This window comes from Alternaria alternata, assembly GCF_001642055.1.
Source record: "Alternaria alternata strain SRC1lrK2f unplaced genomic scaffold CC77scaffold_3, whole genome shotgun sequence".
In the NCBI taxonomy this organism is placed as follows: Eukaryota; Fungi; Ascomycota; class Dothideomycetes; order Pleosporales; family Pleosporaceae; genus Alternaria; species Alternaria alternata.
This window is the reverse complement of record NW_017306192.1, coordinates 233490-254391: the sequence shown is the minus strand read 5'-3', so window position 1 is coordinate 254391 and position 20902 is coordinate 233490. Positions and strand designations below refer to the sequence as shown.

At 50.7% G+C, this 20902-nt stretch overlaps 10 protein-coding genes across 10 annotated transcripts; 4 read left to right on the top strand and 6 right to left on the bottom strand.

Moving 5' to 3' along the window:
• Positions 1 to 188: 188 nt before the first annotated feature.
• On the top strand, positions 189 to 2105 carry CC77DRAFT_1016659 (S-adenosyl-L-methionine-dependent methyltransferase). Its single transcript, XM_018524251.1, has 8 exons — positions 189 to 378; positions 462 to 496; positions 547 to 626; positions 680 to 702; positions 767 to 911; positions 963 to 985; positions 1033 to 1640; positions 1689 to 2105. Exons 1-8 carry the CDS (start codon positions 277 to 279, stop codon positions 1819 to 1821), a joined length of 1149 nt encoding a protein of 382 aa, XP_018389700.1. The 5' UTR covers positions 189 to 276; the 3' UTR covers positions 1822 to 2105.
• A 182-nt stretch (positions 2106 to 2287) lies between these two features.
• CC77DRAFT_1091233 (hypothetical protein) lies at positions 2288 to 3020 on the bottom strand (the record flags this gene model as incomplete). The annotated part of the gene is made up of 2 exons (XM_018529554.1): positions 2288 to 2912; positions 2974 to 3020. The coding sequence occupies 2 exons, from the start codon at positions 3018 to 3020 to the stop codon at positions 2288 to 2290; spliced, it is 672 nt and encodes a 223-aa protein (XP_018389699.1).
• Positions 3021 to 3314: 294 nt separating this feature from the next.
• CC77DRAFT_509888 (Gpi1-domain-containing protein) lies at positions 3315 to 5988 on the bottom strand. The gene is made up of 4 exons (XM_018531973.1): positions 5885 to 5988; positions 4475 to 5830; positions 3867 to 4423; positions 3315 to 3816 (listed from the first exon to the last, which is right to left on the bottom strand). The coding sequence occupies exons 2-4, from the start codon at positions 5742 to 5744 to the stop codon at positions 3508 to 3510; spliced, it is 2136 nt and encodes a 711-aa protein (XP_018389698.1). The 5' UTR covers positions 5745 to 5830; positions 5885 to 5988; the 3' UTR covers positions 3315 to 3507.
• A 946-nt stretch (positions 5989 to 6934) lies between these two features.
• Positions 6935 to 8962, top strand: CC77DRAFT_981211 (hypothetical protein; the record flags this gene model as incomplete). Its single annotated transcript, XM_018536075.1, has 3 exons — positions 6935 to 6980; positions 7028 to 7389; positions 7439 to 8962. The coding sequence occupies 3 exons, from the start codon at positions 6935 to 6937 to the stop codon at positions 8960 to 8962; spliced, it is 1932 nt and encodes a 643-aa protein (XP_018389697.1).
• Positions 8963 to 9541: 579 nt separating this feature from the next.
• On the bottom strand, positions 9542 to 10131 carry CC77DRAFT_1057499 (hypothetical protein; the record flags this gene model as incomplete). Its single annotated transcript, XM_018528022.1, has 3 exons — positions 9542 to 9619; positions 9718 to 9823; positions 9986 to 10131. The coding sequence occupies 3 exons, from the start codon at positions 10129 to 10131 to the stop codon at positions 9542 to 9544; spliced, it is 330 nt and encodes a 109-aa protein (XP_018389696.1).
• A 595-nt stretch (positions 10132 to 10726) lies between these two features.
• CC77DRAFT_927990 (heme peroxidase) lies at positions 10727 to 11822 on the bottom strand (the record flags this gene model as incomplete). Its single annotated transcript, XM_018534024.1, has 2 exons — positions 10727 to 11526; positions 11579 to 11822. 2 exons carry the CDS (start codon positions 11820 to 11822, stop codon positions 10727 to 10729), a joined length of 1044 nt encoding a protein of 347 aa, XP_018389695.1.
• Positions 11823 to 14000: 2178 nt separating this feature from the next.
• CC77DRAFT_1028183 (hypothetical protein) lies at positions 14001 to 15380 on the top strand (the record flags this gene model as incomplete). The annotated part of the gene is made up of 1 exon (XM_018526427.1): positions 14001 to 15380. The coding sequence occupies one exon, from the start codon at positions 14001 to 14003 to the stop codon at positions 15378 to 15380; it is 1380 nt and encodes a 459-aa protein (XP_018389694.1).
• Positions 15381 to 15462: 82 nt separating this feature from the next.
• On the bottom strand, positions 15463 to 16334 carry CC77DRAFT_509799 (YjgF-like protein). Its single transcript, XM_018531972.1, has one exon. It carries the CDS (start codon positions 15938 to 15940, stop codon positions 15545 to 15547), a length of 396 nt encoding a protein of 131 aa, XP_018389693.1. The 5' UTR covers positions 15941 to 16334; the 3' UTR covers positions 15463 to 15544.
• Positions 16335 to 16727: 393 nt separating this feature from the next.
• CC77DRAFT_1005302 (hypothetical protein) lies at positions 16728 to 18007 on the top strand (the record flags this gene model as incomplete). Its single annotated transcript, XM_018523340.1, has 3 exons — positions 16728 to 16863; positions 16915 to 17558; positions 17612 to 18007. 3 exons carry the CDS (start codon positions 16728 to 16730, stop codon positions 18005 to 18007), a joined length of 1176 nt encoding a protein of 391 aa, XP_018389692.1.
• A 463-nt stretch (positions 18008 to 18470) lies between these two features.
• CC77DRAFT_1091227 (amino acid transporter) lies at positions 18471 to 20143 on the bottom strand (the record flags this gene model as incomplete). Its single annotated transcript, XM_018529553.1, has 3 exons — positions 18471 to 18511; positions 18575 to 19890; positions 19956 to 20143. The coding sequence occupies 3 exons, from the start codon at positions 20141 to 20143 to the stop codon at positions 18471 to 18473; spliced, it is 1545 nt and encodes a 514-aa protein (XP_018389691.1).
• Between the last annotated feature and the right edge of the window lie 759 nt (positions 20144 to 20902).

Sequence of the window (20902 nt, the reverse complement as noted above, 5' to 3'; positions counted from 1 at the left end):
GCATGAGGCGTAAAGCTGTAGCTGTCATTCGACATAGTCGTGGTGGCTGTGGGGTCTCTTGGACAGCTGGCAACAGACAGGCGGTCGAGGTTGGGACGACTGCGGGGTTTACTGGCCCACGTTTAGCGCTCCCGTCGGCGTTTTCGCTATCGGCGTGACGGCCCCCCAAGGCCAGGGTCTTGGGAACGACATCAGCCATTCCGCTGGGTTTCGCCTCCTCCTCGACACGACTCGGGGCGTGTTCTGTAGCGCATCGTAGCGCACCAGCAACCCATCATGACTACCTCGACCTCGGATCCGGTGCCCAAGGACAAGCTGCGGCCGCTGTCCAGTGCCACCAATCTCACCGACTTCACACACTCGACTGTCGAGCCTGAGGTATGCTGCTGCTGCTGCTGCTGATGCACATCCTCCCCACCACCCTCGCGCATAAGGTGCACAAGACTAACGCAGACACGCAGTCGGAACTGGCCTCGGATGGAGAATATGATGACCTGTACCTCACTCCTCCCTCGTTGATACACCGCGCGCGCTCACACGTCTTAGCGAAGTACAAAGCCTCTCGCCGAGCATGTACGAGAACGAGAAGAAGTACGGTCGCACCTACCACAGCTTTCACGCCGGAGGTAAGCGTCAAATCGGGGCAACTTTGCGCACAATTGTAGCTAATTCATTCTAGCCTACCCATTCCCAAATGACGAGGTACGCGCTGCTTGGAAACACCTCTTTTGTTCAATCGGCCCGTCGCTGACTCGCACATCTACAGCCAGAGATATACCGCTTGGACTGGCAACATGCCATTATTAAATGTCTTCTGCACAGACGGAACTACTTCGCACCGCTCAAGCCAAAGAAGCCAAAGAGAATGTTGGACATTGGCTGTGGCACCGGAATCTGGTGTTTTGAGATGGGTAGGTGCCATGCCTGCTTTTCCCCGGAGAACCGCCACTGACAAGTAGTAGCTGCCGAATTCCCAAACTGCCGGGTACGCGATTCCATTCTTCTCCCTCTACCATTCTAATCCAGCAACAGGTTGAAGGCATTGACTTGACACCGATCCAGCGAAAAATATCCTACACAAACATCGATTTCTACATGGAAGACATCCTCAGCCCAACATGGTGGTATCCCAAAGAAGAACCTTATATATACGACTACATCCACACACGCATGTCCCTCGGCATCTTCAACGACTTTCGAGAAATTATACAGAAGAGTTATAACAACCTGAGACCTGGCGGGTGGATGGAATCTCAGGAATGGTTTTCAAAGCTCCAATGTGCCGACGACATGCCCGAAGACTATCCGCTCAAAGAGTGGTCAGAATTAGCAGACAAGGCAGCACACAAACTCGGTCGACCATTACGCATCGCAGACAAGCTGAAGAGGTGGTACAAAGAAGCTGGTTTCGTCGATGTACATGAGGAGGTTTTTGCTATCCCCGCCAATCAATGGCCAAAAAGCGATCGCGAGAAAATGCTTGGCAAGTATTGTAGCTGGAATTTGATGTTGGGTTTGCAAGGATGGTCGCTTGAATACTTTGTCACTGGCTTGGGCTGGACACCAGCCGAAGTCGAGGTCTATCTCGCGCATGTGAGGAACTCGATTGTTGACGAGAACGTACATGCCTATTACAATTTGTGAGTCGGGATATGTAATCAGGCGAATCACATACTAACGCTGAGTAGCTACGTAGTATGGGGTCGTAAGCCTTTCGACGACGAACCTGGCAGCACTACACCAAAACCGCACCACTGGCCACAGCCTCCTGGCGATGACGACTCCATCCGTTGGTCGATGAGAGAGTCCGAAGATGCGTAATCAGCAGAACGAGGTTTGGCGTTTAGAGACATGGGATTCACGGGAGTCATGGCGTATTTGCTCCCGCACACACTGAGGAGGTAATCTCTATTCATTTCCATCTTGCATATCATTGATGGCGGCTTTTGTCAAACGAAAAGCTTTCGGCATGTATTTGAAGCGTTGGTTTACGGGTCAGACTGCGCTCTACGATGTATGAGGTTGGTAGTTATTGGATGCAAGGCGTATCGTATCAGTCACATGCAGGCATTAATCATTACAAAGCTGTCACACTACAAGTACACATTCGTTGATTGCGGGTAGTCATATTGCTCATCGCCTGCCACACCCTTGGTCTAATGTCAAAATCGGGAATTCGTGAACAGACATGAATCTTCCCACGCCAACCCACATCTGTTTCTGTCATGCCAATTGGACAAACGATTTTCTTCTGGTAATCCATATGATGAATGTCATACGGAAAACCTCACAGCTCCTCGCAATATTCCTTGGCTCCATAGGACAGAGCCCCGTTCCGCTTTCGCGAAGGACGTTCACCAAGGAGTGCATGGGCGAGATCAACAAAGAACTCCTTGCAGATGCCCTCACGTTGCTCAATGATGCTCGTCGCGTGTACGTCGTTCCAGAGATCGACCATGAGACGTCGTCCAAGGCTACCTTGTAGGGTGTTGTTGTACATGAACTGAACAATTTCGGCGTTAGGTAGACTGTCGGCAAACGATCGCTCTGCAGTGTCGCTGAGCACGGTCCGCAAAGCCTCGTTCTTGGCTTGCCTGTCTTGCAGCTTTTCGGCTAGGACATAGAGTTTGACAACAGCTAGGATGTGTGCTTGGAACTCGTCCGGTGTCATGGTTTGGAGGGCTGTAGCGTCGAATATCACATTGGTGTAGATGAAGCTGACGTAGAATGCGAAAGTCTGGGGATCGTCTTCGGGTAGCTTGACAAGTCGTTCCTTCTTTTCAATCCAGTTGCCATTTAGAGCGCGGCGGAAGAACTCTGAACGTGCACAAAGAATGCCCTCATGGAGTAGGAATTCTTGTTGAGAGGAATCACAGCCCACGCGAACGAGCAAGAACGAAGAAGGGTCGAATCTACAATTGTAAGTAAGTCAGTCTTGAAATTATTATTGGGCAGTTGTATAGAATGGTTTACTTCATACGACCGACTTGTGAAGTCTGCACGGCGTCTTTGGTCGCCATTGTGAGAAGTTTCTTTGATGACTGAGTATTGCAGAAAATCACAGTTGACGATGGAGGAGTGAGAAGACTGTGAGGTCGTAAGCGTACAACGAAAGCATTCATAGATTCATTGTTGGACGCCCTGCGTCATGGAAACTCAACGTGAAAGTGAACGTGAAAGTGAACGTGACGGTGAGCGTGAGCGCAATTAGGAAACTAGTACTGCATTCCATTTGGCTATGTCTGGAGGCGTAGCGAATGAACCTGCAATGGGGTATAAGCCTTGACAGGGGCGCTCTGCTTCATCTAGATTTCTAATGACGCAACACCTTCTCACTGCAGCTGATTGTGGAGTTTCTAGTACCAAAAGAGGCACTCAATCTACCATAACACTCTCCTTGTCCTTGGTAGAAGCGGGCGGGCTCCTACGAGAAAAATTGAACAAGATGTAGGACACGTAGGATAATGATGAATGAAGACATGTGATGTCTGTAGAGAATTTAAACTCTTATTTATCTTTTCTAATTTTCCCGTTTTGTATGTCTCTCCTTAGTGGCATTGCGGCATACCCGTTCAGCTCGTGTGATGATGTTCTCCCACTCCTTTCAGTCAACTTTCTCCACAATTCGCCTATGCTTGCCCTTTTTGCGGGTAACATGCTGTACTGTAAGCTATACAGGTTGCGGCGGTGAATAGGTGGAACAAATTGTCCGGAAACTAGACATAGCAAGACACTAGGCGAGAAATAGTGCTTGCGTATGCGATCGCCTAGGTCAAAGTAAGGTTGGAACATGGCGCGAAGAGATAATGGGATTGACTGCATGCTTTTAGTTCATACTCAGTGTACCTTCGTGAAAATCGACATACTTTTAGCAGCACGTAGGCAGTGGGGGGTGAGTTTACCGAGCCTGCCGTGTTAGAGCTAGCATCGGTAGTGTTTTGAAGCTCGAAGTATATCCCTCCGGGCAGTCGTCCGGGATCCTTGAGCCGGAGCATGACTGCGAAGAGCGGGAAGTGATTAAGGCATGCCAAACCCATCTCCAACGCGGCCTTCAGGCCAATGACTGCAATGCGTGCGCTTGCGAATGTCAGGTAGAAGACGAACACTGTCGGCAGTAGAAAGAATTGCAGTGTGAAAAGAATTGTCCCAAGTAACAGCTGGTCCAAGTCGTAGTCGCATGAGTCGATCCGATTACGGAGAATATTGCGCTTTTTCCCACGGAAGAGGTGAAAGAGCGATATGATGATAGTTAGCTGCCAATGGAAGATGCGGGCAGATGCGACGTAGAATGAGTAAATATGCAACGTCAATAGTGAGACGAGATCTGAAAAGATTGAGATGGGCATAGTGGCGCCAGCAAAAGCTGAAAAGCCGATGATCTGGACGAGCGCAGGCAGATTTGGTCGCAAGAGTGATATGCAGCCTGCAAAGTCTAGTCAGTAAAAACTCTTGAATGACAGTAGAACGAACATACCAGCCCAGTAGTCGATGACCCACAGAAACAGGTCGCCAAGGAATGCAGCCAACTCAGTGTTCAACTTCAAGCCTCCAGGCCAGCCCATGAGCCATGATATCATACGCCGTAGCCCGTCGACCGACCAGGTGCTGAAAATGGTGTCGACTTGAGCCGCCACGAATGAAGCATTCTCGATGATGAATGTTCCGACAGCAATGCCCATTATGACATCATTAGCAACCAGCCAAAGGCTATTGTAGAATCTGATGTATTCTGGGTGACTGTTGGTGATGCTTTCCCAATTGATCTTCCTTCTGCGCAAGGTGAGATACTGGATGGGCCAGTAGCAAGACTGTTGCAATCTGATGTCGATCTGCTGTGCTGTTGCAGAGATGTCTTTCAGGGCTGGCGAGTCAGAAGAGCCTGGCCGCCAATGCAGAACCTGAAGAACTGCCTCGCCCATTATACGGTGTGTAATCAGCCCAAAAATGAACAACTGCGCAGCTATGGGCCATATCCAGACTCTGAATGCATAGTGGAGTACAAGCCAGATGTAGTCCCAGAGATCGTTGGCCGACTCAACGACGCGCTCACTGACACTCAGAGCTCGCTTCATGCGTCTGCCAATCATGCCAATATTCTTCTGCAGTAGGGCGTTCAGTTCGTACGAACAGTTCACCTGCTCAATGATCATGGGCAATGCCAGCTCTTTCTGTGTGCGAGGATGTGCAATCACTCTGTGTAGCTTCAGCTTTTCGACAAGGTGTGCTTTCCTCTTACGTTCCCTCTCTTCTGCTCGTTCTAGCTCTTCGAAAGCCACGTCCCATTCTGCGACCTTTGTCTTGTCCCCCAGAGCCAGCGTGATGGGCTTGAGTGAGAGGTATTGCATACGCGTTGGGTGCGGTCGGTCGTAGACGATGACTTGCATGGTTATAAGGGCATCGTCGGGGTGATGAAGGCGCGGGAAACGGAGCGAAGGGTCGGTATGGACTGTGAGAAGGTCGGCGCCAGATTGATCGGCTGGCGTCTTAGGATTAACGGAACCCAATGCGCGCACAGAGGAGTGTCCACATCGCTGCAGTAGTTCTTGGATATCGTGGGGGCTGTGTCGCAGCAAGGTTCCCACGAGCAGTGCATTCTCGACCTGGCGCAACTCGACGTCTTGTAGCACACCGACGACAAAGACATCCGACTTTGAGTTTCTGAAGCCTACCAGAACACCCGGCGCAGAGTCCCTGGGAGCGTCTGATGGCCAAAATACGCGCATCAACCCATTGTGTGTGACCATGTCCTCATCCTGCTACCCCGCTAGAAGGAACCGCGACGTTTGAGCTGCTCGCGTGCAGAGATGCCGGTGCCTGCAAGTCGCGGGTGCTGTTCGACTCGGTCAGCGGAAAGCTTGCAATCGCGAGAATGGCCTATACTGACCAGGTCCGTCTCCTGTGTTGCGATGCGCACAATTGGCAGTATGAAGAGGAAGAACAGCAGGGAGAGCAGAGCGAAACCCTTGGCAGTCCTTGTCACCACTCCGTGATCCCAGGCAAATATCGCTAACTCGTAGACGCGTGTCACAAGATCCCAACGAGCAGTCGAGTATCCTGCAACGAAGATTCCGATGGTAAGAATAGAGAAAGCGTGCATCTACACCGTCATGCCAAGCGATAGTTCGGAACGGTCTAGGGGGAACAGCGCGTGCTCGGGACTAGCAGTCAGCTATGTGCGCCTAGATGTCTTGAATAGGTCTTGATTTCGAATCTGTAGTTTGACAGCGGTATGGAGTAGTGCGCCTGGATGTACATGGCGCAAGATGCATCATCGAGCGGTGCTTAGACATGCCATGATCGCGTACGTGGAAGGCCACTGGTGCGATTGCTCGGGATACGCGCTAATGCTAGATTCACTCTAGCCCGTACCGCTTTTGGCCCTGCCTCGACAACGTTGAGCGCCATCCCAGAGGAAAGCTTCACATCGACAGAGCACAAGAAAAGTCCACATTTGTCAACAAGTGCACTGTAACATAGAGATTACCGCGCTGCCGTAGGTGTTACCTTTCATTTCGCTTCTTTCCTCTACTGTGTTTTCACATTGTCTACGTTGACCGCTTCGCACGTGTGACGGGCTAGCATTCAACATGCATCAATCGAGATGGGCGGAGACAGGAAGAAGACCGGAAGCGCCGAGAGGGAGCTTCGATGGGCAGAGGTAACGTACAAGTAATGCGATTTGTACAGCACAATTCACTGCTGTCTAAAGCGCACACGACCAGGCGCTCTGCTCGCGTTGATTGCTAGCGCGTCGCGTTCCTTCGCCCTGAAGTTTCCGTTCACTCCAGTCGCAATCTCCAGTCAGGCACTCTGCCTTCTTTCACGAAGCGTCTCCAACGCAAACAATATTCCTCATCTTACTAATTTCCCCAGTCAACTCGGAGTCACAGCTTTTGATCCCGAACAAAGGCAACGAAACAGTTACCCTGGCGACATGACCGTCTGCAACTTCTATCCGCGGAACGCTTGCAAATTCGGAGGTAAGCAACCAGACATGTTGTACCGACTTTTTCCTCACGCGAAACAGATGCTTGCAAATTCGAGCACCCTGGAAGTTCGCGGGATGCAGCCCGAGGGGGAGGTGGTTTTGGCGGAGGCTCCAACAACAACCGCTTTGGTGCTTTCAGTGGCGATCGCTACCGTCCGGGTGACAATAGCGGGTCCAGCTCATTCGGGGGTAGCCGCGAATCAAAGTCGTCGACTTTCAACCTAGACAAGGACGTCATTCAAGCCGATCTCAGTAAGGAGCGTCCAACGTACCCGCTCTCATGTTATGGCCCAGGGAAAGATGCTCCACGACAGCTTATTGAAGGGCCTGTCGAAATCAGTCCCGAAGAGCTCCGCCTTCGATACTATACGCTACGAGCGGCCGGTAACGAGCCCACAGCAGTAAGTACGGAATCTGGTTCTGGTTTCCTCAAAAGCTAACAGACTCCAGCAACAAGAAGAGGGTGCGCTGAACGAGAAGATGCAACAGCAAGTAAAAGCGATCTTGGACGACGTCGCAGGGGCTATCAGCTATGTTCAGGCAGGTGCCGACGTCCATCCCAATCGCATCGACATCGCCAAGGGCACTGCTTCAGCAAGCGGATCGATGACTAACACGACTGCGTCATCTAACACTGCCGCGAATCCTTTTATGAAAGCTCCGTCAAACCCGTTTCAGGCGGCAGCAGCATCTTCGCAGCCTTCTGCGTTCGGACAGGCCTCAACACCAGGATTTGGAAAGCCGGCCTTCGGTCAGCCATCCAACCCAGCACAAACTACCTCCGCATTTGGACAGCCATCAAATCCGGGTCAGAGTACCTCAGCATTCGGTCAACCCTCAAATCCGGGTCAATCCACCTCAGCGTTTGGACAGGCGTCGAGCCTGGGTCAGACTACTTCGGCTTTTGGACAGACCTCAAATCCAGGTCAGGCTACTTCAGCATTTGGACAGGCGTCAAATCCAGGCCAGTCAGCTTCGCCCTTTGGCGCGGCTTCTGCTTTGGGTCAAAAGCCATCACCCTTTGGTCAGCCTTCAGCGCTTGGCGGTGCTGGTAGTGCGTTCGGAAAGCCTGCATTTGGAGCCTCCGGGTTTGGTCAGCCGTCGATGCCGGGCGCAGGAAGCGCATTCGGGCAGACCAGCAGTATGGGCCAAGGCTCGGCCTTTGGCCAGCCATCGGCGCCAGGTGCGGCGTCTGGATTTGGACAGACAAACGCTCTAGGGCAAAAGCCAAACCCATTCAGCAAACCTGGATTCGGTCAAAGTGGATTCGGTCAAGCGTCTCAGCCAGGTGCCAATACCTCGCCTTTCGGGCAACAAGCATCGTCTGGCGCATCGCCGTTTGGTCAGCAAGCTTCGTCAGGTCAATCTCCTTTCGGTCAGCAAGCGCAGCAGACAAATCAGCCTTCACCGTTTGGTCAACAAGCACAGAAGCCAAACCCATTTGGTCAGCCACAGCAAGCATCAACACAGGCACCTGCGCAATCGAACCCCTTTGGTGGAACTGCATCATCGCAGACTCCAGCATTCGGCCAGACGAGCAAGCCCTCACCTTTCGGCACCCAACAGCCGCAAAACAACGCGACGCAGCCAGCAGCTGCTAATCCTTTCCTTAAACCCCAGACATCCGCCGCTCCAGCAACTTCCACACCTTCTCCCTCTCCTTTTGCAACTCAACCACAGAATCAACCTAACAATCCCCCCGCTCCTGCTCAAGCTACCTCTCAGCTGCCTTCAATTGCACAGCCTACCTCGGCAGCACGTCCCCATGTTGAGGGCGTCACACCAGATGGCAAGCCAATCGACCCGAAGGACCGTTACAAAGAGGGCAAACCAGAGGAGTATGATGGCGAGCAGGGTAGGATTTTGGAGGAGATTTATAAGCGCGTGTCGCAACTAGGACGATTTAACGATGATGAGGACATCCCAGTCACGCCTCCGAAGTGTGAATGGATAGCGCCGCTTGCGATATTGTGAAGGCGATGGCGTATGTCAGATGTTCGGATGCATTTGGCGTCATGGAACATGGTAGGCGTTAGGTACTGATTTTGATAGGGATGTTGCTCACAGAGATATGCGTAGACGATGGATTGAAATGCGGATGGAAGCACATATAGAATTGCATCTGTTATGATCAAAATTGGAGCTAACACGCTTATGAATGAAACAACATGGCGTAAGCATAGTTGTGTCATTACACCGTCATATGCAATAGCAAGAGTAGCTGTGTAGCAGCGGGAGGACGATGCCGAAATTGTAGTTGGAGTTTACACGCAATACTTGATGTTACAATGCAATACCCGTTCGCTGTGACTTTGTCACTAGTACCAAAGACATCAGCATGATCAACTTGAAATGTGTTTGGTATAAAATAGACACTCGACAAATGCCCGCTTTCGTAATGACACGGCAGAGACCAATCTCGTAATGTACATGTGCGTCCCATTCCGCCGGTCCAGCGCGCGATACTGCCTGCCCCACTCGTGCATGTCTTCCTCAACGTCTCCCTCACAATCTGCTGTGTATTCGCCATTCGGTGGGTACTTGGTGAATTCTTTATCGCTTCTTCGCATCGACCTTGTCCTCGAGGGTGCGGACATAGCCTTCTATCCGTTGGACCGCGGATTGGAGAGCCTGTTCTCGTTAGCAATGGCCCGCTTCCCCAGGCGACCCCCATATATCGTTATTTCATCCGCAAACATGCGCAGAGAAGGTAGATGTGAATGACGTACGTAGATGTCTTCGGTCAAGAGCTGATTTGACACGCGGTATTCGTCAATGACATAGTAGTACATGCCTGCACCGGATGTCGTCGCACCGAGAAGGAACCCAAACAATCTGTCGTACGTTAGCCATATCCTCTTGTTCCAGTGTGTTACCAAAAAGTCTGCTGCTTCGCCTTCGGGTTTATCTGCTGGCATACGACAAGCTTCCAAATAGGTGTATAGCCATCCCACCTATGGCAACATCTGCTAATACAACTGCAAGAGGGGCACTCACCCTCCCCTAAAGGCACCAACGGGCTTCCTGACTGGCGCGACAACAGCATCCTGCCTCAGTACCGCGCTTGTCTGGAATCCGCGGGAAGCAGCCATGGGTGATCGAACGCCGGCGCGAGCGGCCGCCCTCAAGAATTGAGTTGCCATTGTGTCCTTCGCTATCGTTTGGTTCACTCGTATCGTGGTTCGAGCTTGGGTCTCGGTCTGCGAGTGTGCGGATGGATCGTGGTGGTGGTGACGCTCGTGTGCCGGCCGTGACGTTTGTGAGCTACTCTCCGCACTACAAACAAGCAAGCTCGACTCGTCTGACCCGGACCCTTGCCAGTCTGTTGCTTATGTCAGCCACCCCACCTGTCCCCGTTGGGTAGACTATGATCCTTGTGGCGATGGTATTTTGATGTAAGACAGGATGCTAACAAAGCGTAATAAATCACAAGGTTGCTAATGTGACTATAGGAAGAAGGTTCTTGTCGACTTGCCCTCCGCGTTCTGATCGGTCTCGTGGTCAGCGCCGTTGCCCAATTTCTTTCTAAGGACCTCGGATAGTTCACAGAGTAGAATGCAAATATCTTGAGGACGACACATACGACAGGTGCACACAAAGAAATTGGTAATGAAATCTGTGCCAATATTGACTTCGTAGTCTACGCAACGACATGCAGATCGATTCCGAAAATCTATACTAATAGTAACCATTAAATTATACCGCAACGCAAGTAGGGGGTATTGGAAAATCTATATACTAAGGAAATGAAGGTTTGGTGATGGGCAAGGTCTTCGTGCAGTCAGTCAACTTGAGCAGGTCTTTCTTCTCTACACCCAACAAACTCATCCTGATGTACGCCTTCGCATAGTCCAGGTTCCAATGGACCTGGTTGCCGACATAGAGTTTCCACTCATCGTTGATCTTAGGATGTTTTGACAGCACCTTGTCACTTGGGAGTACAAAGATCTTTTGGTCTTTGGAGATACCCGCGGGGTTGTTAAGTGTGTCATTGTAGAATTCAACGTCCCAAACACCAGGAGTCGTATCGAGAGGCTTCTCCGCGAAAGTAGGGTCGACAAAACGTTGTTTGGCTGTTGCATGGGCGCCTACGAGGGCTGCAAGATCGTGTGCTGAGAAACCCTTCTGTTTGAAGAGTTCGATCATCTTGTCGGCATCATCTCGAACATCTGGTAGGAGACCAGTAGGCGCAGCCTTTGTAGCGTCTTTGCGGCCAACGAAGGCAAGTACGCGTGGACCCTTCGGGCATGAGACGGTGGCATGGTTATGCGCATATTGGACAAGATCGGCGTACCCAACCTTGTACTTGGCCTGTACACTACGAAGTAGTGTGCGAATATTTTGAAGGCCTTTGTTCTCTGGTCGGTCCTCTTCGCCAAAGTCCATCAGTAGCGATCCATCGGCACCACCGTTGGGAGCATTTTTGTCCCAAGACCCAGCATCATGGAAACCCATACGAACTGCAGCACGAGCATTATCGTTGCATTGTTTGTCGGCTCCGACGAAATGTTTCGTGAGTTCGGCAGAGACATCATACCCTGAAAACTATTAGTACTTCGATACGATCGAGAAAGGTTTGTCAGAACTCACAAACACAGCATTTGTCGACGCTGAACAACGAGCATGTCACCGGCTTGTTCGCCTTAGTGTTGTCGATAGGCGATCTCTTGCCAGACAGAACATCAGCAATAAGCTGTTCCATACCAGAGAGATCCCCACCGCCAAGGATGTTATCGATGAGGCCCGGTGCAGCTTCGCGTTGTTCCAATGGAGTAGATGAAGCTATAGAGCACAAAGCGAGGAGAGGCAAAGCCAGAGATTTACTTAGGACCATGTTGAAAGTGAAAATATGTAACGACTGACAAGAGTATGAACAAATTACTAAAGGAGCCAACGAGGGATGGGCAACTATGAACTGGTGAGGAACGAAAAGATAAGGTGTTTAGAACATCCTTATATCCCGCAACAGTCTACTACAGCGGTCGTGTACAAACCCTAAGGGCTTCAGCCTGGTCGATCACGTCTAACACGGAAGCAGGGCACAGCGCAGTCGAGGCCACGGCAAGCCACGTCGACTAGAAAGATACAGCTCGGTCCTCGAAATAGTAATCTACCCCTGCAGCTTCGAGCCAAGCCAGCCGCTCCAAGGCGATGTAGTTAAGAGAACATGGCCAAACAGCTACCAGCTGATGGTCATGACTACGATATGCAGGGCCGAGCCTATACTAGTGATCTTTGGAGACAAGTAGTCTCCGGCTCCTGGTGAGAAGTGTTGGCAGTCCAATAGTCGCCGCAGAGTCCAGAAGGAAAATGCCAAGCCTCCGAAGCGGCGCGTTGAAGAACGGTCTAGCTGTTGCAGATACTGAATCTTGCTCAACGAGTATGAGTTGAAGCACTCGCCATTCGACAAGCAAGTGCAGGCCATAGCGAGCGGGCGAGAGCTTGCAACCATCGCATACTGCGCGGTTGCCACCGATGCGCAGCTGCGGAAACGCTCCTTGCCGAGAAAGAGGGTACTACATCGCCATTCTCCATCACCGCTAGCTTCCGTACTCGTTGTCTAGATTGCTACGAGGCAGCGATCATGTCGTATCTTCTCGTGAAGGCGCATGGTGGCTTGCCCAGACCTTGCTGGACTGGGTACCGAAGCTCGCATGCTTGCTTGGCATGGCAAGGCTCAATACTCTCCGCATGAAAATCCGGGACCTGAACCCACGATCCGCAAAAAGCAAGCGCATCACTTGCCTTGCAGTCCCGGCTCCTGCCATTTGTGAAATGACTAAGCGGTACGTTTGTGCTTCAGCTAGTGGGAGCCAGTACCAGCAGCTGAGACTCACTTCCCCTTACCTATGTTACGGCTCTTGGGGAAAAAAAGTAGTATCGAGCTGTCTTGCGACATCGCCTTAAGCAAGCGACATGGGAATGTCGTCGTTCGTACCCAAGGATCGAGTGATGATAGCGATAGAAAAGATAGCGCTGAGTCTTCAATCACTTGACCATACGTGGAGAGGCTGAACAGGGAGATCGACCACACTAGCTTAGTCGAGCAGCCGATGCTGTGGAGAGCCGGAGCCGTCACGAGACTTCCAACTGTGTGCAACAGCATCGGCACAGCAGGTCAGACAGCTTACTGCCTTGCAAACTCTACTGATTCAGCAAGGTGGCTTGTTCTGCGACTGATCTTGGTACCCAAGCCTTAGCGTCAACTCACCTTTTCAATACCATTCCCGACGCTGATGTTGAGAGTAGTGTAGACTGGAACACGCCTCGACGCGCATGTAGAAACTGTCAAAAGCGAGGGTCTTTTCGGTACTTGTGCTGACTGCGCTTTTCTGCAGGTACCACTACAGGTACTAACAGGCTGGACGGTAACAAGAAAATATGCTAACAGTTTGTAGGCGCAGCCTGGCACTACGGCTCGGAACCAAAATGCAGGGCTGATCCGACGGTCGAGCGTTAGGCGAAATGCTGGTATCGATCGCAAAAGCCACAACTAGATCAGACCGCCCTAGAAAGAATTGTAACAGTAGAAGTCTCCAGATAAGGAGAGCGAGTTTGTTGAACTTTGCATACCTAGGTATCGTTTGCGTTGCCTTTCTCGGCACGCAAAAGCATGAGTTCCGACAAGCTGCTTACTTGTTTGTTTCGTCTTGATCCCAGCCCTGAACTCAACAATGCCATACCGCCATGAGATCCAACGGGAACCATACCGAACGACATTTCAGGAGCATCGCATCGTTGGAGTCGGAGACGAAGCAGCAACTGCAGCGCGCCCTAAGGTGGCGGCTTTAGCGGGAATAACAGTCTTGGCAGACGGCATACGGAGGTGCCGATGAGCGGAGGCCTGGAGGCGTCTCGCCCTTTCTGATCTTCATGTATCAACACCGTGGGCATTCTTGTGCTTCCCGTCTCAGAGTCCAAACAACGCTCTTTGACGCCTACTGTCACTTTCCTTCTGCGATCTCGCCACTCTAATTTCGAATCCGCGACCACTATCACGTCATGCACACAGATGTCGCGCCCGGAATCCTCTGGCAACAGTCCGCCAAAGCGTCGACGTACGGTTGAAGGATCGTGCTGGCCTTGCAAGCAAAGACGAGTCAAATGCGATCTCCAAAAACCTATGTGCCGCCGATGTTTCATCTCCAAAACAGAAGATTGCAGCTACGACAAATTGCTACTTAGATGGAAGAAGCGGCCTGCGAAAACCGTGCCCGAATGTCCACCACAGCTGTCCATAGAGCGTACCCTCAACAGCACCCACCTGGCAGTCAATGAGCGAAGAGCTGTAGAATATTTCAAGGCACGGTTATGGCCACTATTCTCAACTCTCCACAAGCCAGTTCCCCCGCCAGTCGCGCTTGCCATGCGCTCGCAACCGGTTCTCCAGGCCTTATGTGTATTTGCCGAGGAACACCGGGCCCTACAAGAGCGAGGATCTTCAAAACAGACCCTGGATAGGAGACGCCTTCATTGCTTGTCAACCATCCGCGGTCAGCTTAGTAGCGAGCATTGCGAGAACGCCTCGCTCTCTGCACTCCTAGTCGCAGTGCTGCTGTTGTACTTCCTCGAAGGCTACGTCAACTGCATGTCGGATGATGCTTCGACCCGCTGCCACCTCGCCGGAGCGATTGCAATTATAAACGCCATGGGTGGTTTTCAATCAGCGTGGTCGTCATCAGACAGAATCACCAGAATGTTGCTCTCGGAACTAGCGTCTACTGATCTGACCGATGCCCTCCTTCAAGATAGAGAACCCTCGTTCCCACCCACCATTTGGGAGCACATGGAGCCTGGATCGGTGTGGTGGGAATCTATTTCTGGTACTAAGTCGCTTGGATCCGTCCTGTCAACTTTGTCTGAGATGAGTATCTACCACCACAGGCTTCAAAATGGTATAGAGATTTGTGTTGACAAGGTGCAAGCGTTTGAGCGTGCGCTTCAACCTACATACTCTATGCTGGCATCTCCTAATGGAGATGCGGAACAAGACCTTTTCCACCCGGTCGCAACAGCATCGCTATCCCTTGTCCGGTGTTTTCAGCACGCTGGTCTAATATACCTTTACAGCGCTATACAAAACATCCCAGCCAACCATTTTCTCCTCCAGCAACATGTCCATGCGTGCTTAGAGTGCATACAAGGCATGGATACAAGATCTAGAGCGCAGAACTGTACTCTTTTCCCACTGTATGTAGCTGGCGCACATTCACTTTTGGAAGCACACCGGAACTGTGTCATGAGCACGCTTGAAACTATACACAAAAACCTGCGATTCGAGTCTGTCTTATCTGTCCGAGAAACTTTACTGGTACTGTGGGAGCCCTCTCGCAGTCCTACCACGTGGAGCGGAAGTTTCAAAAACAGTGCTATGTGTACACTAGTCATTTGAACAGAACTCCCCTGTTCTTTGCTGTCGTAGAAGATTACGATCGCTCATCCCAAATGCATGCGCATTGCGCGTCAACGAAAGGACGTCCAGGGGGCGACCACCCACGATACAATGGACTTCTTGGTCACTGTAGCCCATCTTCTTCAACCGTCGGTCCCGTACTCCTACTCAACTAGGGCCTCCACCTCAATTTCGATTTGCATGCCTTCAATACCAAGTTTTGTAATCTCGACACATGTCCACACTGGCCGGTGATCAGGCATAACCCGCCGCCAGCCTTCGATGCACATGTCAGCAGACTCGTCGATGTTTGTGTGGTACGATCGAATAGCGTAGACGTTTCTCCAAGACAGACTCTTTTCGACCGACTGAAGAGCTTTCTCAATATTCTCCAGCGCTAGTTCGACCTGCTTTGGAGCATCCGGGGCTACGTTTCCTTCCGTATCCCAGCCACCCTGACCTGATATCCGCACAATATTCCCTACTCTGACAGCTTGGGAATAATGGAAAGCCTTCGACTTCGATTCTGTACCCGCATAGTTTCCGAATGTTGCAGGCATACTGGAGATCTTGATGTAGAAGATACGATTAGATCGTACGGAATTGACCAAATATGTCGTAAAGTTTGTCAAGCGTGGTATACGTTTGTCTGAAGTTGCTCTTAACACATCTACGCAGTTGGCGGCTTCTTATATGCCCTCGCAACGTATGGGTCATGTTTCTGCTGTATGGGTCAAGTATCGAGTCAACGCAAAACAGCTCTGATCCACTTCGCTACGCATTCAAGTGGCACGCATTCAAGTGGCACGCATACAAGGGCTACTTCATAACGAGGACGAGTCCTGAACTAAGACCGAGTTGTTCATACAAAAGTCCAGCGATTCGAAATTGCCCGGAATTTGCCTCACTTTGGTATAGGCGAGTTCGCTGTCATTGGGCCGCTATCCCCAGTGTTTCTGATGCAGCATCTTCACGATCTATGTCCGATGCAAGCAGACAGGTTCTCATCGCAGATACGAACAATCCCACGGGGCCAATGAAATTTCCCGAAATGGCAGGTTCGCAGGCATCATCTTTGCCACGAGGTGTGGATCCGGGGTTTAGCGTATCGGTATCTCACAGCTCAGGCTATGCCAGGTCTGGCAAGTACAGCGTCCAGCTCTCTCGACCCACATTTCTTGCAAACCTATGCAGGCGACCTTGCGCTAGAGATGTAGATAGCCACCAGTGGTGTCATTCGCCGTTGTCAATGTCTATTTCCAATACTCTAGCATTTAACGTGTCTTGTCTTCTGCTTACAACACTGCCGAAGTCAGTGTGCAAAAATACCACTACCACAGTGCGGATATGGTTCCATCTGAGATTGTGTTTACGCCTCTAGGCTTCGCGACTTGTGTGATTCTGCTTGTACTTTCGCTACTATGGCGGAGTCAAAGCAATAAGCGCAGCATCCTCCCTCAAGCTCACTATGAGAAACACAAAGGTGCGGCCATCTAATCATCTTGCTCAAGTGGACGACACTGACCCTCTCAAGTGTCATCCATACCGTTCAAAACACCATTGCCTAGGCCAGCGGAAGGCTACAAGTTGGAGCTTACAGATCCCAAACTATACCGACCGTTCCGCCATGGTCCAAACTTCGTTACTATGGGCATTCGAAAGATGCATTGGAACGAATGGATTGAGATGGATTCAAACTTCATCCCCTATCATGACGTCAAGGTACGCGAGCTTGAGAAGGATGTTGCATCTCGCGTGCAATATGTCGATAACGAAGTCACACGACTAGCCTGCTTTGAGGTTCTGGAAGAGTTGACACAGTATCTCACACATCGCTACCCGGAAGTCTTTCAATTGCACGGCAACATCCTTCGTAACACGATTACTGCTGAGGAGTTTCAATATCCGGCATCAAACCCAACGGAGGCTATGGTCACAGCAGCAAAGCTTGTGCAGGACGATCTTGTAGTTATGGTACTCAACGACGATGGCCACTACCACATAGATGCCGGAGCGGTCTGCTTACCTGGCTTCTGGCGCTTGACTGAGAAGTACCGCATGTCGCTCGACGAGCTTCACATCGAAGCTGGGGTACCTCATTATCAAGAGAAATTACAAAAGGCGATGAACCGGTTCTTTGCCAACATGACGTGTGAAAAACCTGTCATTCGGAACAACGTAACGAAGATACCCGCTCCACCTTACAAGCTTCCTGTGCTGATCAGCTGTAGTTCTTCATCCAGCTCGATGACGGTCTTGCGTGGTCCCACCGTATGGGCGACCAAAACTCCAATACAGTTGCCTCATGGGCTACCGCCAATTCCGAAGGTCTTCGTGTTGAAGATATCCACTTCCGCTCGGAAAGGCAATCGCTTCGACGTCTTCCGAAGTCTAAAGCCCTACTCTTTACCATCCGAACATACTTCGAGCCGGTTACTACTATCGCGAAAGAGCCGCATGTTCCAGGACGGTTGGCAGAGGCGATCAGGAGTTGGGACGAGACTGTCAGCTACTACAAGGGAAGAGAACATTGGGAGGGATTGCTCCTTCCATATCTAGATGAAGAACATAAGAAGCAGGTTGATGGTGGGGTGTTGGAGAAACCGGAAGGTGAATTTCCCTTCTGATTGCCTTATGGATGTTTGTGTTGGAAAACAATCTAGAACCCATACCTCATTGCTAGATACAGGCTTTCCCTGCTACCTGGTTTCCCTTGTCACTGAGTGTGCCATCCTTACCCAACGCTCAATGAATCAGATATACGCTTGCAGTATTTGATATGTCTAAACAAAGAGATCATCCTTATCAGTACGCTTAGGGTATATCACGTCAGCCCTTCGGAACTGTATCTTACATTATCTTTGAGTTAACATGAAAATCAAAGCAGCGAAGCAGAGATTCTGCTGAAGATGGGAAAATATATTTCACAATGTTCACAATCACCATGGGTAAAATTTATCGACTACCGACACGGCTTTGTAATCAAGTGCTGCATATTTGTATCACTAGGACTAATTGTGATTTTTCAATCAAAGGAGCCTAAAGCCGAATGTATTCTCCGACAGCGAAGACTATGAGAGATTTGAAGCCTTAATGAACATTGTAAACCTCATCAGGAGGACCATTAAACTCTGAATGTTGTCAGTAGAGTATCCGGCCATGCTTCATTGTACAGGTGTCTTTTCAGTACTTACCTTTCCTACCAGAAACCGCATACCACAGCGCACTCAAACAAGCAAAACCAATCAACACAACGCTAGCGTAGTTCATAGAGACTTCCGTAACAGGAAGTACGGTTGGCATACTAAACAACACCATCTCGAAGAGGATCCATGCGATGGCACCAATATTCGCTGTGGTGCCAAGCAGGCTGCCTAAGTTCCATTTTGCATGTGCGACTTCCTTTCTACCGGTAAAGAGAGAGATGGTGATAGGAATGAGGTACCCAATGGCAAGTGCGATGACGCCTACGGATGCGAAAGCAGTGAAAGCGCTGCTGGAACCTAGGTTAATCAGACCAAGCAACATTTCGACGGCTGTGACGAGCGTGAGAGAATATATTGGTCGGTCGGCGAAGGTGCATGTCCAGAGGCTAGCAAGGGGAAGCGCTTTGTCGCGACTGAACGCCCATGTGCAATGGGAAGCAGCGTTTGTAATTGCGATAGCGCAGAAGAGTGTAACGAATAGGATCATTATCATCAAGATCAAGGCTCCAGTCTTCGATCCCATGATGGAGTATACGACGTATGGTAGCGCTTGGCCATAAGGTGCATTGAGGATGTCTTCGAGTGGTGGAAGCGCGAAGCATAACGGTAGGACGAACAGCAGGGAAGCAATGCCACCAAAGGGTATGCACAGGGCGATAGCGCGAGAGACTTCGACCTCAGGCTGGGCGCACTCTTCTGTCATCGATGTTACCATGCCGATGGCAGAGAAAGCGTACGCAGGTGGGAGGAGGCCGATGAAGAAGGTAAAGCCTGTACCCCAACCTGAGAAACTACTGTCGTAGTTCCCCAGGGCGTAAGAGGCAGAATGACGGCCTTTCTGTGCGCGAACCAGTAAACCAACTAGCAGTGCCATGATGGTAACAAAGTTCCATACAGCGGCCACGGAGTCCACGTACGGCAACAGTTTATCTCCAAACGAGCATGCAAGGAATACCAACATGCACAGCGCATAGAATATGAGCAGCAGTTCCCAGTCTGATGCCATCCACTCTGGGTTGTGAACCGAGATCGTCGCAGCGATGAGAGAAGCGAACCCGAAGTTGACAGAAAGCGCAATCGTCCAGTTTCCGATGAGCCAGAACCAGCCCGTCAAGAACGACACAATCTTGCGTATTCCTTTGCGTTCGCCGCATAGCCGATATGACCAGTAATACACCCCAGACGATGTCGGATACCGAGATGCTAGCTCCGCGAGTGAGATGGCCACGCAGCCGTTGAAGAAGAGTACGACGAGGACACCGACGAATATGGAGAGCTGACCACCACCATAGATGGCGCTCATCCTACAACGTACGCGTACGAAGTCAGTTTATGTCTCATATGCAGTTCGTGTAGGGGCAATTCTCACAAAGGACCACCAATACCATACGGCACTGCAACGATGGCAAGGCACATCCCCAGAACAGAGATCAATGACCGATTCTTCGTAAGCTGGGCATTGTAACCCAAATGAACGTGCTCAACGATGCCTTCCTCACGGGTAGTCACAGGGCTCATAGGTTTTCCGAGCTTTTTCTCGTTGGTAGACGATAACATGATGAGAAAGAACTGGATTCCGATTTTGAAGGAGTAGTAGAAAGAGTGTGAAGTTGAGGGTCTGTACGAAGTGGTCGAATATAGCCATCACGAGCAGTTTCAACTCATCTCGTACATCCCTAGCGTATCTTTGTCTAACAACGTGGCGTTCGCCATGATAAGATATGATGATGGTCCATATCCACAGATAGGGAATGTCATTCATGCTGGCTCTTTACCCTAGACTACCCTTGCATTGATTCCAGCTTGAGCATGCACTGATCGCACGCCTGACGACTCGTCATAGTGTCACGTCTTGATAAGCGATGTTGAATAATCAGCTATGCCTCAGTTTGGAAGGTTGATAGGCCTCTGATCGTCGTCCGGGGCCCCAGGTTTCGCGTGCAAAGCGTACACATGTGACTTTGGTGGAGTAAAAGCTTATCTCTCGCTAACCTGTCTGTCACCAAGCAGAAGCGTCTTGAAGCTCCGAACAACGACTATACCGGAGGAAGAAGTTTGGAGGGCAATGTTAACGCGCGTGCTGGCGTAGTCGAGACGTCGATCGGAAGTTTGGGCCCTGAGAGTGGAGCTTTTGCCTTAGCATGGCACTATACCGAAGACGGCAAGTTGACAGGCAAAACCGATCACGAAGCTATTGAGGCTATCTTATCACCTGAATAGATCACTGGCCAATGTAAAGATTGTACATACTCCGGAAAATCAGCGAGAATGATGCCAAAAAAAAGCCTTTCAAGAGACTTGGGTCTGCTGCCGCGC